This window comes from Nanorana parkeri, unplaced genomic scaffold, assembly GCF_000935625.1.
Source record: "Nanorana parkeri isolate BGI_ZX_2015 unplaced genomic scaffold, ASM93562v1 scaffold1116, whole genome shotgun sequence".
Lineage (NCBI taxonomy): Eukaryota > Metazoa > Chordata > Amphibia > Anura > Dicroglossidae > Nanorana > Nanorana parkeri.
In genome coordinates this window covers 405459-419371 of record NW_017307384.1, presented here as the reverse complement: position 1 = coordinate 419371, position 13913 = coordinate 405459, and the positions used below count along the sequence as shown (strand labels likewise).

The 13913-nt window shown below is 42.6% G+C and overlaps 1 protein-coding gene across 1 annotated transcript in view; it reads right to left on the bottom strand.

Moving 5' to 3' along the window:
- The window catches only part of PCNX1 (pecanex homolog 1 (Drosophila)), a 110715-nt gene extending 97124 nt beyond the window's left edge, over window positions 1-13591 (bottom strand). Inside the window, 1 exon segment of the mRNA XM_018567924.1 lies at window positions 13225-13591. Coding sequence (XP_018423426.1) covers window positions 13225-13377 — 153 coding nt within the window. The 5' untranslated portion in view covers window positions 13378-13591.
- Between the last annotated feature and the right edge of the window lie 322 nt (window positions 13592-13913).

Sequence of the window (13913 nt, the reverse complement as noted above, 5' to 3'; positions counted from 1 at the left end):
TATATATATATATATATATATATATTTGTCCATTTTTTTTAGCGGCACTAAAAACTAACTAACTTCAATGTTAGAATACCTTGGAACCTTTGTAGCTCAAAACCTGTAGCAGCTGCACCATCTTCATTGAAGACATGGTATGCTTGCAAATGAGCCAATGACCTTGGAAGTTGGGAACAAGGTAAATATTTCATCTTCCTGACAGCACTCAAAGAGTTGGGGGTTCACTACAACTCCGCTACATGTTAAGTTGTGTAGGAGAGTTGATGCGCCTAAAGGCCTTGTTCACACCAAATGCAGACCAGATCCGGTCATGTTTCTGCACACGCAGTGTAGTGGGTTGTGCCGCGTTTTAGATGCGTTTAGGGCCGATTTTGGTTAAAAAAAAAAAAAATTTTTTTTTTTTAAAAGCTTAACATGGACTTTCAGGCACTTGCATGCGTTTTTGCATTTTAGATGCGTTCCAGACCAGATCCAGAGCAGGTAAAATTCAGAGTTAGGACTTACAGGTAACTCTATTTCCATTAGTCTTCCAGGACAGCATGAGGAGATTCCATCTCGTGATGCTGTCCTGGAAGACGTTATGGGAAATAGGGCTTGCCGCATTTTTTTCATCCGGTCTGGATCTGGTCTGGATCCGCACGCTGCGATGTGAACTGGAGGTCAAAATACCATAGGAATACATTGGACGCAGTTTTGATCCGGTCTGCACCTGCTCTGGTCCGGATCTGCTCCGCGCTTGGTGTGAACAAGCTCTAAGGGTGTCTGCACTTTTAAGATGCCAGTCTGGCTTAGCTTGCTGTAACACGTTTCTAGATTGGCATGGCAGAGCATTGATAAACGAATGCAGGAAATAAATCCGCTCTTCTTTCAAAGATAATGTAAAATTAGACTCTTCCCTGTGAACTTTGGTGAAACACAAGCTGTTCAATCAACATATCATGGCTGGAACATTACAGCCTGGGCAGACGATGCTCTTACAAATGGACAACCATTAAAAGGCCCTACAAGCAAGAGTTTCTACTAAGCACAAAGAGCAAATGCATACTGTAACTCAGAGTAGTCATATTGCCCATTTACTGCAAAGTGACTAAGTCTCTTTAAAGCTGAATTCAGAGTTGGAAGAAAAAAAATATAGTCTTGCCGTGATCAAAATGAGCAAGTTGCCCATGGCCAGCCTTAAGGTGCCCATACACTGCACGATTCTCATACGAGAATCACGGGAAATCCCGCGATTGTACGAGAATCGTGCAGTGTATGGAAGGCGTGCAACCGTTTCTACTGTACGGTCGCACGTCTTCCGTCGAACCAGCAGGCTAGAAAACCCGCCGGGAATCGTACGATTCTCGGCGAGTTAGTGGTCTGCTGGTTCGACAACTGCCGAACGGGCCGGTGTGTGCACGCGCACACAGCCCGTTTTGCAGTCATCTTAAGCCCGCCCCTCATTGCAGTCATCGTAAGCCCGCCCCTCAGGGGGGCGGGCTTGCGATGATCGAGAGTACGATCTGCCTGTCCAAGATGGGCAGATCATACGTTTTTTTAATCACTTTACAACCATCGCAAGACTAAGGTCTTGCGATGGTTGTACAGTGTATGGCCACCTTTAGGCCTGATTCCCATGAGAAAAACAGCTCTGTGCACGGCTGTATCGGGCAGCTCCCGGGAAGGACAGGTGCTGTGTGTGATTAGTACACAGCCCCTGTCCTCTATGGTAGTATGCGGCCTTAGGCCGGCCTACGCTCGCCCCAGGAGCAGCTCCGTATGGGTGTGGGTTTCCGGGCTCAGACGCAGACAGGGTCCATCCTGTCAACGTACGAGTAGACACCCGCACTAGCGTGCGGGTCGGGTGAGCGTAGGGTGGCGTACTCCCATAGAGAAGGACAGGGGCTGCATACTAATCACACGCACCTGTCTTTCCCGGGAGCTGCCCGATACGGCCGTGCACGCAGCTGTACGTGCTGGCTTTTTCTCGTGTGAATAAGGCCTCAGGGCTCCTGTTCAAGGGCCCTTAAGATGTGTTCGGCCAAGCATTCAGACTGATTGCCTTTATACAGCTAAACCAAACAGATTTTTTTTAAAAAGCCTATGTGCACTAGACCTAACCCGATTTGCGAAGGCAAACAGAAAAAAATATTTAGCAGTGCGCTATCTTCTCTATATACAAGTAGAATATTTTAATTTTCTTATTTTATTTCTTTTACATGTCTGTCTAAACATGAATCATAAATGAAGCTAAAACCTATGCAAAGCTAATCTTTCCATGCTGATGCAGCTCTTCTAATATGGCCTCTGCCTCCAACAAATAATCATTTTGTTCCTGCCAGCAGAAACCTCACCAGAACCAAACCCACAACTAAAACCAGCAATGTCTTCAGGCACCAGATGAGTCAAACGTGTGGACAGAACTATAGGAGCAGCCGCTGATTACTTGTTTTTAAAAACTTCAGGACTAGCTGTTCTTTGCTCCTTATGGAACAAACCAACTTTTACATGTTGATACTTATTTGACCATAACTTTTCTTGGTTATTATACCCAAGTAATATGTTTTTTGGGGGGGGTGTTTGTGTTGAATGTTTTACAAGAATACATTTATATAATTCGGATGTTAAAAAAATAAAGAAATAAAAATGCTTTTTTCCTGTCCTATTATTAGTTACTTTAAGATACAAACTACATGTGAAGCCACAAACAGGTCCACAATGGACAGGGAAAAAACACATTCAAATAAAAACAAGGATATGCATCTGCGTTCTTGGCAGTGGAGCTTCCAGACTGGCTGGTTTCCAGCAATTTATTAAATAATAAATGCACATTTAGTAATAAATAGCTGATTTTATATGACGCTTTAAATATTTTCCATTCACGATGTTACCTTTTAGAGATGCCTTGGATGCTTTTAGCTTTTAACTTAAACTTTTTTTACAAAGCATCCAGATGCAGTGCATGGCAGACAACCCTGACCCTGCATTATCTCAGGACAAGAATATAACCGAATGAGTATTCAAACTGTACAAATAAGACACATTTTCCTTAAGGCCCGGTTCACAACTGGGCGATCCGCGCGGTTTCATGTTTGATTGCGGAAAACCCGCGCAAGCTGCGCAAGTGGAGCCATTCATTTCTAATGGCACCCCAATCACGGCCAGCAATCCGCAGTTTTTGGTCCCGGGCCGCCCATATGTTAAGCAGGCCTAAAATATATGTCACCAACAATGACCTCTGTTATTTGCTCCCTTTGGATCTATTATCTGTTTTTTTTATATCTCATCGATAAGTTAAAAAAAACAAGAAAAAAAAACAAAAAACTTGCTGACCCCCACAAGAAATCCAGTGCTGTCCTGTGTACTCTGCATTTTCATTAAGTAGCAATGTTATCAGCACTTTCGGTGCACATCTTTGGACTAAAAAACACCTTCCCCAATCAGGGGTGTGGAATTTTTTACAAAACTACTTGTGTAAGGACTAAAGCAGAGGTCCAATCTACTTGTCCCTCATGACAATCTACTTGTGATGCAAATACCACGACCAACCAAAACAGTACTTAAGAAGCGCTACTCATTGACGGCGCTGACCACCGAGTGCTCGCAATTTGTGAGCGAAAGTAAAAATCAATGGCGCAGGGCTATGCTGGATGGCAGTACAGGGTACAGATAGTACACCCAAACTGGCAGAGAGGAAGGACTGTTCACCAAAAGTATAGCAGTGGAGAGGGGCCAGATTTGAGCGGGTAATTCCATTTTCCCAAATTACTAGAGAAAATTAGCCCTTTAATGCACATTGGGCATGTTAAGACAGGTACAAAGCCCTACGCGTGTGTAAGACAGAACCTAGTGAAAGAAAACTAGTGCAAGTACCACATCTAAAGAGTCACCAAATGACATAACATGCCTTCCAAAAAAATATATTTTGACTTTGGGTAGATGCTAGACCCGTATACAATGCAGGAACTAGCAGTGAGATCATCACACTTATTACAGCCATTACAAGGAGGTTCTCATTACTTCCGTTGCGATTTTATTTCATTCTGTAGTATAACAGGAAGAGAAAAACTGCTCCTGCTGCAGGAGAAGTGAGACCCTTAACCCCTTCGTGACTGACGACGTACAGTGTACGTCGCCAGCATCGGGGCTGTTTAAACAGACTCCCGGTGACTTTTGCGCCTGCACTTGAAGTGAGATCTGCACTTCAATAGCTTATTTCTAGTGTAAAAGTGACACTGAGGGTCTTTTGGACCCCCAGCATCACCTTAAAGAGTACCTGTCACCACCATCTGCTATCACATGAGGGGGCTTGTAAGCCCCCCCATGTGATAGCAGTCAAAGTAAAGTAAAAAAAAAAAGAAAAAAGTTTTTAAAATTAAATTTAAATAAATCTAATAATAATAAAAACATTTTAAAAGTCCCCCGCGTAAACACGCGTCGGGTGCGCCTACGTATGAAAACGACGAACGCGCTACACATGTTGGGTATCGCCGCGCACGCCGGAGTGCGAGCAATAATTCTAGGGCCAGTATTTTGGGGTATCTCTAAATTGATGACCTGTGGGGGCTTTTAAAGCGTCTGTGGACTTTTTGAGGTACTGCAGTTTTTCGCCATTTCACGGACGCACGCAATCTGTAAACTGGGCATGTTGGGTATCGTTTTACTCGTTGTAACCTCATCTTTTATATTTCATTAAAAAAATGGGTAATTTGTTGTGTTTTGGGGCATTTAATTAAATTTGTCACTAAATTTTGGGGTTTAATAAGGAGTTGCGCTAATATTGCGCAACATAAAAATTTTCAACTACCACCATTTTATTCTATAGGGTCTTGGCATTCAGAAAATATATAATGTTGGGGGGTTTTACGTCATTTTCAGGCCTAAAATGTGGAATATAACATGGGTGCAAAAAATGAAAAAAAGGCCTCAGTCATGAAGGGGTTAAAGTTCAATATTTGCTCCCTCATTTTTCACCTTAAAATTGTACCTAGGACCTGTAGGTCAGTGGAAGGAACAACCCCCCATCGTCACTGTCAGAAGGTTTAGCATTTATAACTACTAGCTGAACGCTAAGCAGATATACAAGACACAAATTAATGCAGGTCTGTAAATCAATAATACATTACATACAAGCATTGTATGTACATTAAATTTGACCCATTATCAGCCGTTTGCAGTCCGTGTACAGCAGGGCAGGAGTGTGAGAAAAAAAAAAACAGGACAACGAGTCAATCTGTTGGTGTGCTGACAAGAAACATGCTGATGGGAAGATGAAATAGAATGACAGTGATGAGCTCATTCATGTGCTGCATCTCCTTTCACCGTCTAGTCACAAGCTGGGGCAGGTCCTGGATAACCTGGGCTCAGATGATGTAGGTTGAATGATGCTAGCCATCTGACGAAGGACATCTAGCAGCAGAAAAAAAAATGTACTGTGGAAGAAAGCTCTTGATTTAAAAGGTGGATATTGCAACAAAAGGTGGTTTAGTTTCATTAATTGTTATCTTATTTTTGGCCAGAGGTCTGCTTTGAAGAATCTCTATGCTATTAATGGAAGACTCAATCTATTTCTACCAGCATACCAACATAACTGTAGCAGCTAGACTCCTGAAAGCCCAATAAGTCTTGGAATGTTACAGTTTTTAATAGTTTCCCTGTGTTACTAATACTATTCATGCTGGTGCCAGTCTGTGACAGCTGTTCCTAATCTCTCCTGGAACAAATCATGTCTATCACCACTATAGGAAGATTAAACTATGCAAAAATTATTTTGGGTAAATTTTCAACCTATTTTATGTAACTAGCATTTAAAGAGGCTGTATTAGACCATTATAAAATGCGAGAAATCAGGTTATCACCAAAGAAGTTAAAAAGGCCATGTGTTCTTCCCCACCAACCAATTTCCGGTCATTTTAACATGTTCCGTCTTTAACCTCTTGCCGTCCGCCCGTAGTAAAAAAACGGACGGCACTGCAGCATCTGCGGGTTGCCGTCTCCAGACGGCAATTTTTTTCTGCTCGCGCGCGCCCCCTAGCGGGCACGCATAAAAAGGGTATAAAATTCATTTCAGTACAGCGCTGCATGACGGAATAAATGTCAGTTAAAGTACCGCAGCGCTGAATACTGAAAAATGGCCTGGATGGGAAGGGGGTTTAACACCGCGGATGTCAACTGGTTAAATTTGCAGCTAGCCAATAAAGCTTTCTGTTGAATAATGAATGAATTAAATTAATCTTTCTATCGTCAAAAACCAGTGTTTAATGGAGAACTATGGGGTAAGTGTTTTCCCCATAGTTCTCCTAAGGGTCACGGGAGGACACAAACTAGCATCCTCCCATCACCCAAAGCTCAGTATACCGAGACCGCCGCAGCTGGGACGGATCCCGACATTACGGTCGCGATTCACCCAGCTATCGGCTCGAACTATGAGGTTGAGTGAAAATCACTCACCTTATAGTTCTCCTTTAATACTTTGCTGGTACAGTGTAACAACAGGCTGTGGGCTGGTAAATTTGTGGTGGCAGTGCTTGTATGAACTGTAGTTACAACACAATGCTATGATAGGTGTTTCTGCTACAATGGAGCCAGACCTATAGTAATAGAGAATGTAATTGTCCTAAAGTAGATGCATCCCCCAAAAATATTTATTATACCCATACCGTATACAGTTTCATTGTCACACGTCGGCTCGAACTATGAGGCTGAGTGATTTTCACTCAACCTCATAGTTCTCCTTTAACTAAACAGAGTCCCGGCGGCAAAAGTCACCGGGAGTCTGATTAAACAGCCCCGATGCAGTCACGAAGGGGTTAAGGGCCTCAAAACCAAACACCTGCTGCATTGGTTCCAGGGCATAAACTCAGCAAGAAGATTCACCTTCACTGTCCCAGTGCTAGTGTGTAGCATGTGAATGTCTGTATCTACCCCTTAAAGGGCATTCTTTATGTCACTATATTTTGGGAACAATGTACTCCCTTTTAATCAAGACTAGTTTTGCTGCAATAAAAAGACTACGTCCTATGATTCTGAGCCTAAGGACTTAAACATTGCATATGTCTATTCAAATAAAACCTAAAACAGCACAAAATAATATGTTTGCCTGTTGCATGCATTCTACATTACAGTAATTGATTCACTTGCAGTGAATACTTGGTGAATGTCACACTCATTGCTTATTAAACATGCCCCTTGGTGTTCTGTACTACATAAATGCAGCATCACCATGTCAGACTTCTGTCTGGTAAAAAAAACCGTGTGCAACAGAATTACAAGGAATGTTGCTCTCAAGTGCTGGGTCTCGTAAAGGACATAATCCAGAGTTTGAACGCTTTCACCATGTCTGTGTGAGTTTCCCCGGGTTTGCTGTTGTCACCCTAAAACCACACACCGGTAGGTCAACTTGATTTCCAATGAAACCATCCCTATACTGCACAAATGTGTAGGGCTGTGGTACAAACTTTATGAAGTATAAACTTTTATAAAAATGGGGTTGATGTGAATGGTTCAAGGTTTTCTATATACTGCCGTAAATGAAGTGCCACTGTACACAAACAAAATAAGAAGGGATTATTGAAGTGCAGGATGGGGGGATTCAGATTTACAGGGGCATGGGTGGCATAAATGAAAAGACACCAGCTCACAGTTTTATGACTTAAAGAAATGTATTTCCTTCTCTAAGCAAAACTATGGAAAGAATTTAAGTGCCAGTGCACACCTAGGCGATCTGTGACCACGCTGCAATTGTGACCGATAACGCACGGATTTCCACACAATCACGGAGTCGCCTATTACAGACGATCGCGCTGTGTGTGCCATTATTTTCTAATGGCACCACAGTTGTGCTGGGCAAATTGCACAGTTTCCCACCGTAATTCCGTCTATATATTCGAACACGAAAACAGCGGCGTGTCGTGTATCGCAAAAAAAACAACAACAGGTACACGTACCTTTCTTCTGCGCTTGCTGCAATCAATGGGGCCACGCGGCAATTGATATCTGCAATTGAGCAGGGCCGCGTGATCCCGGATTGCTCAGGTCTGCACCGGGCCTTAGGGAAACATGCTACAAAAGGCTCACAGCTATGAATACATGTACAAAATTGTGTGTTCTTAAAAATATACTATCAGTAAGGTAAAACAAATCTCAAAACTGCTTTCCAGTCCAGAATATTTTGAGATGAAAATTATTATATAGATTTGGTTATCACTCCGCTAGCAAAGTACTTTGTCACAACAGTAACCAGAAAAAACAGAATTGTTAAACTAATATAGTCTAACACTTCCACATAGAGCACCGTTTAAACAAACCGCATTAGTCAGGGTAGACTACGCAGCCCAGGATGAAAAACCCAGAATGATTATTATATTTGTGAGTCACTGTCAGAGGAAAGGGCTGAGGTACTCAAAATATTTATATTACATACGTTTTCCAACCAAATGCTTGCGTACTAAAAAGGTGCGTTCGCTTCATAAAAACAAAAACATTTTTGCTTATGTGTTTTCATCTTCTAACACAACTATAAATAACACTGCTTAAAGGCAATATGTCACAACTTGGACCTGTAGCCATTGACGATCAGATAAAAAAAAAAAAGAAACACGTTCCTCTGAGTGTGTTAGTATCCGATTTCTCCATTGTTTAAAGGAAACCTGTACTGACATATTATGGGGACTGCCATTGTTAACATCCCCTTCTGAAAAGTCTAGTTGCCCGTCTGTTTTAGAGATATAATAATTTCAACAACCAGCATTATTGAGAGGTCAGCAATGGCGGGTGCCATATTTTTCAGTAAATGATTCCTTTGAAGTAAACCTTTACCAGGAAAAGCCCTTGTTGTTGTAAGGCTGGCATAATATATACTGTATCTCTCTTAAAAAAAAATCTCATGCTTGCACTGCCAGTCTGCAAAACATTATGCAAATACCAACATTCTGAAGGTTGGCATTTCCTTAGGCATGCTATGCAAAATCTAAACTCTCTTGAACCTGGTGACAAAACTGTTAAGGCGCCAAAAGAAAAGAACTGAAGATTTAATAAAGTGTGGAGTAATAGACACCATTAGGTGCCTTATTGCACTACATTTGTAAACAGTATTGGAGTGCTAAGAAGCAGTAAGAACATTGGCCAGCATGGTCAGGTGCTCAAGGAGATAGAGAGGGCATGCCATTTCCCCAAACTTGCCTGGGAAAGTGGCATTACCCTTTGAACTACACAATCAGCAAAGTAGACACAGGAAATGAAACACCCTAGCGGATATTCATGCAGTAATACCCATGAAGAGAAAGAATACAGCAATTTAGGATTGAATCAACTAATCGATGAGAATAGTTGTCAACGATTCTCATTATCAATTAACTGATGTGCATTGGACGTGACATGAGACTGGACCAAGCAGGAAAGAGCTAGTGGCAGTGCCTACCAATCCGTGCTGTAAGCTTAGCCAGAGGGCGGTACTGGTCATGGCAGCGGGTTGAGTTGAAGTGAAGTGCAGGAGGAGAAAGATGGAAGTTGTACGGAGTTAGTGCAGAGTTTTGAACTAATTTCAAAAGCAACTGACAAGAGTTTTTAACTAATTTGTGCTTTTGACAAAGGCCTAAACCCAACCAAACGTTTAGCAGAATGTATTTACCACACATTACATCTGTTCACTTGCATTTCAGTTTGTTCATGTAACAAATTCAAACCTACGGACTCACAAAAATGTCATCATGACAACACACACAATCCAATCAAGTACAGTATACCAAAAACTGTCTCGGTCAATAGGGACGATGACCTCGTAGACTGCAAAGCAAATTCTAATATGTGGCTTTACAAACCGATCGTCAAATGCCTCCTATGGCATCATCTAAAATAACATTTAAACATTACTGACATTTTATGAGAGATTCTGAATTGCAGAGGGCAACATTTTCATTTCCTCCCCCTTGTTCCCTCATAGAACTGGAGGTTTTTGTTGATTACTAATGGTGTAAAATCACACTACACAGGGTTTTGGACTTGCACAATAATAGCACACCAAGGTCTGAAGCTTAAGATTAGTAAAAAGTCCTTGGATGTTAAAATAAGTCAGTTTCCATCATTTTGTGATCATTCTTCACAGATTTAAAAGGCTTAGTTTACCTTTCTAACCATGTTTCATGTTACACCCATGAAGCATAGTCAGTTCCTTTCACAGGATCTGACCGCAAATGGAAGAAACTACAAGTCCCATGGGCCACCACGGCAGAGGGACTTTTAACTCTCTATGATGTATAAGGGCCCATTCACACCAGATGCTGCGCTAATCGCACAGCTTCTGTTGTGCGGTGACCCAGCACAGTCCCAAAACGCAGATCCCAGCACATTGCACTGTGGACTTTTTGTTGTTGTGACATTTCATCTAGTTCTACGGGCAGAGAGGGGTGTGAGGCTGTTGTACCGCGTTGCATGCCGCTGCACTAAAAATGCAAGACACACCTTACTCTTTTTCAGCGCACACCACCCGGCAAATTGCCTTGTCTTGCGTTGGGGCTGTGCTAGAAACAACAGCCAGCACAGCTCCAAGGCACATGGTGTGAATCAGCCCCAAGTACAGCGATCTCACCCTACTGTCCCTGTATGTCGGTACCTGGGTATGGACAAGGATGGGAGGAAGAGTCTGCAGGAGCCAGATCATCGTACTCACGATCTACTGATTGTAGCTGCAATGCTTTATCGGCTCCTATGCAAATAAATAAATGCACTTTGTTTTTCTTTTATGTGCATTTATTATTTTTATGCAATAGCTGGAATTTCCCTTAAACTTCATAAGTACAAATGACAGTATGAAAAGGTGCGGCTGATGGCAGTGAAAGTTACTTAGCCTAGGAACAAAACCCCCTGGAATTGGGCGCTGAGGGCAAGTGCCATAATCTCTCTTTACACTATCAATTGTAAGAGAAAAGGACCAAGATTTCTAAGATCATACATCTCTTTCTTGAGTAGAGTGATGAAGACTACTTAAAAAGGGGTAAATCTACTATTTCATGTTTATATTTACAACATTGACCAAACAGAACCCATTATTTTCAACAGGGAAGAGGAGGAATCAATTCTCCGAAAAACACTGACAGGTGACAAAAAAGATTTGTCACCTTTTTTCCCTGCACATATTTTATATTTATCTTTTTCTTTGCTTGTAATTCTACACTTTCATAGACTCTGCAGAAATTCATAGGGAAAAAAAAAAGTGGAGAAAAGCCAGAGTATAAAAGCCCAACTCAGGAGGCAAAAAAAGTACCCTTGCAGCGAGCCTCTCTCACTCTACAAGGGTTAAATGCTTGTTAAGTCTAGGGGTATAAAAGTATTAAGGTGTAAATACTTACTTTATACCTTATTCCTCGCTCTGCCAAGCTCCCTTTATCTGTGCGACCGGTAGCCGAATCCTCCTGTCTAAGGTTCCCCAGGTCACGATCGCACACTTACCTCTTCACATACAGTACAGGACCAACAGCCATGTACGTAATGATGCCAAGGGACTGCCCAAAAGCCGGAGCGCAAGGAGAGGAGAGTGCCAAAGCGAGGAATAAGGTAAGTAATATCACCCTCTACCTTCCCTAGAGATAGTGAATATTAACCCTTGCAGTGTGGGGGTCCCACTGCAAAGGGTTTTTTTTTAAATACAATGTGAACCCTAAATTACATTTAGTTTGCTAAAGCCCTGCTCATAATAAACTATTGCCTTTTTTTTTTTTATATAGTTTTCAGCTTTATTCATCCTTTGTTGCATCTAAGTGCAATCTAATTTGCAGGTACTTCCTGTCTACAAGCAAGAATCCAGCAATGGCTACATATATCTCAAGGTAGGTTTCCTGAAGCTGACAATGACAGACTATGCCTGTGCAATGAGTATAGACTCCACATGAAGTGCATGGGACACTGGGTGACAACACAGGAGAGCATGTGGAAGACAGCGAGTGTTGTCAACCTATAAAAGGAAGTGCCTCATCAGGAACATACATGGCAGATTCACCAGGATATAAAGGCTTCAGTCACCTGTCTGACTATGTTTTATGTTATACTTATATTTAGATGTACATGTTTTTTATTTTACTTATGTGGGTGCATTGATTACATTTGAACTATGCCTACACCATCCACATTCATGCAGCGACCTGGAGGTGGGATTTAACGCTGGACTGTCACATACGCAGCCACTGTTCTGTGCTGAAAGCACACTCACTCGGCATTCCCGGCACAGTTACCAAACTGTCACTGACAGCTCCCGGTCATATATTGCGATCAGGAGGAAAGGACGGGCTCCCAATCATGTGATCATTGTGACAGTCAATCACAGTGATCACAATCAGAAATCCCACCTCCAGCTCCCAATGTTAGGCATCACTTAAAAGACTAGGAGTTAATGCTAAAATAGTTTCATAACTACCTTTATTTTTCTCTCTTAGTCATGTGACACATTCTCCACATAGCGCACCAGTAGTGGCCAGGAAGTGCCAAAGAGCCAGGCAAAGGGATGCAGTGTCAGTGCTTCCTCCAGAATTACTACACATGCACGTAGGAGGACACTTCCCATGTGCAGGCAAACTTCCTGGTACCAACAGCAAGACGGCCCTATACATTCGTATTGTATTGTAGTGTTTTGTCAGCCACACAACAGAAATGGCTGAATAAACAAGGAACTGACAGCATCACCATGTAACTGCTATGGAAGAGCAAAGAATATAAAAATGACAGCAGAATACAAAAAGTTTTTAAATGTTATAAACTACGCACACTTATTTTCATTTTTGTCTGGAGATGTACTTTACTGCTGATGATTTTAAAATATTAAAGATTACTTTTCAAATGATATATATCTATATCTATATAGATATAGATCTATATCTATATAGATATATATATATATCTATATCTCTATCCGATGTCAACGGTGGATGTATAGATCAGAGTATGTGTGTAAGCGCATGCGTGCGTATGTGTATATACGTGTGTTTCAGGATTATGATATGACAGATCTAATGATATGGTAAATGGCAATTGTTGATATTTCCCTGTCAAAATACTGCTTGAGGTTATAAGTACCCCCTTATCCTTTCTGTACCCCCATATCCTGTGAGTACCCTAATATCCTGTGAGTACCCCTCCTCCTCCTAAACCCTGTCAGTGCCCCTTAACAAGCACATTTGTGGTGATGGCAGCAGAGCAGTAGGTAAGGCCTGTACAGCAGACAAGATGGAGGCAGCTGAGGCTCTATACACTCACCATGTATAGGGTGAAGGGGAAGCAGAGCAGGAAGAGCCATATGTAGAGGTGCAGGGTGTTGACAAAGGTGCTCTGGTGGGGGTCGTAGTACCAGCCCCCGGTGATGGAAGCCCACACTCCCTGCCGGAGGATTTGCAGCGTCTGAGAGCCCATGGCCCCACCGTGTCACCCCTCCGGGCCGCTTTCACCTTCCCGTTCGAAGAAGAATAGGGACACGGCGTTGGGAGACAGGCCAGGGCGGCCTCACAGCGGCCATTTTATCCCCTCTCACCCTCGGGGGAAGCTCGGGTCCTCCAGCGACGAGCGGCCTTAGCCCTCAGCGCTCGCTCTTCCCTTCAGTACGACCATAGAGTGCCGTCCAGAGCGTCTCTAGCACTTAGTCCAGGGCTCCGCCGGGGATATCGGCGCCACCTAGTGTAAGAAACGGGAAATGAACATGCCATATTCCACCGTATAATGTTAAAGCGTATCTCTAGGCAAAACCTTTTACTTGTTTATCAGACATAGTGCACAGCTTACATTAACAACATTTTAGTAGTACGGTAGTGCAATGGGGGAACTAGTATTAATCCCGGGCGCCCAGAACTCTGGTTACGCCACTGCGAGGCGGCCCAACAGAGTCATCTCGTGGCCCAACGAAGTACTGATGGGGTGGTCATAATAATCTGGCCACTCAGTGTATATAGCCA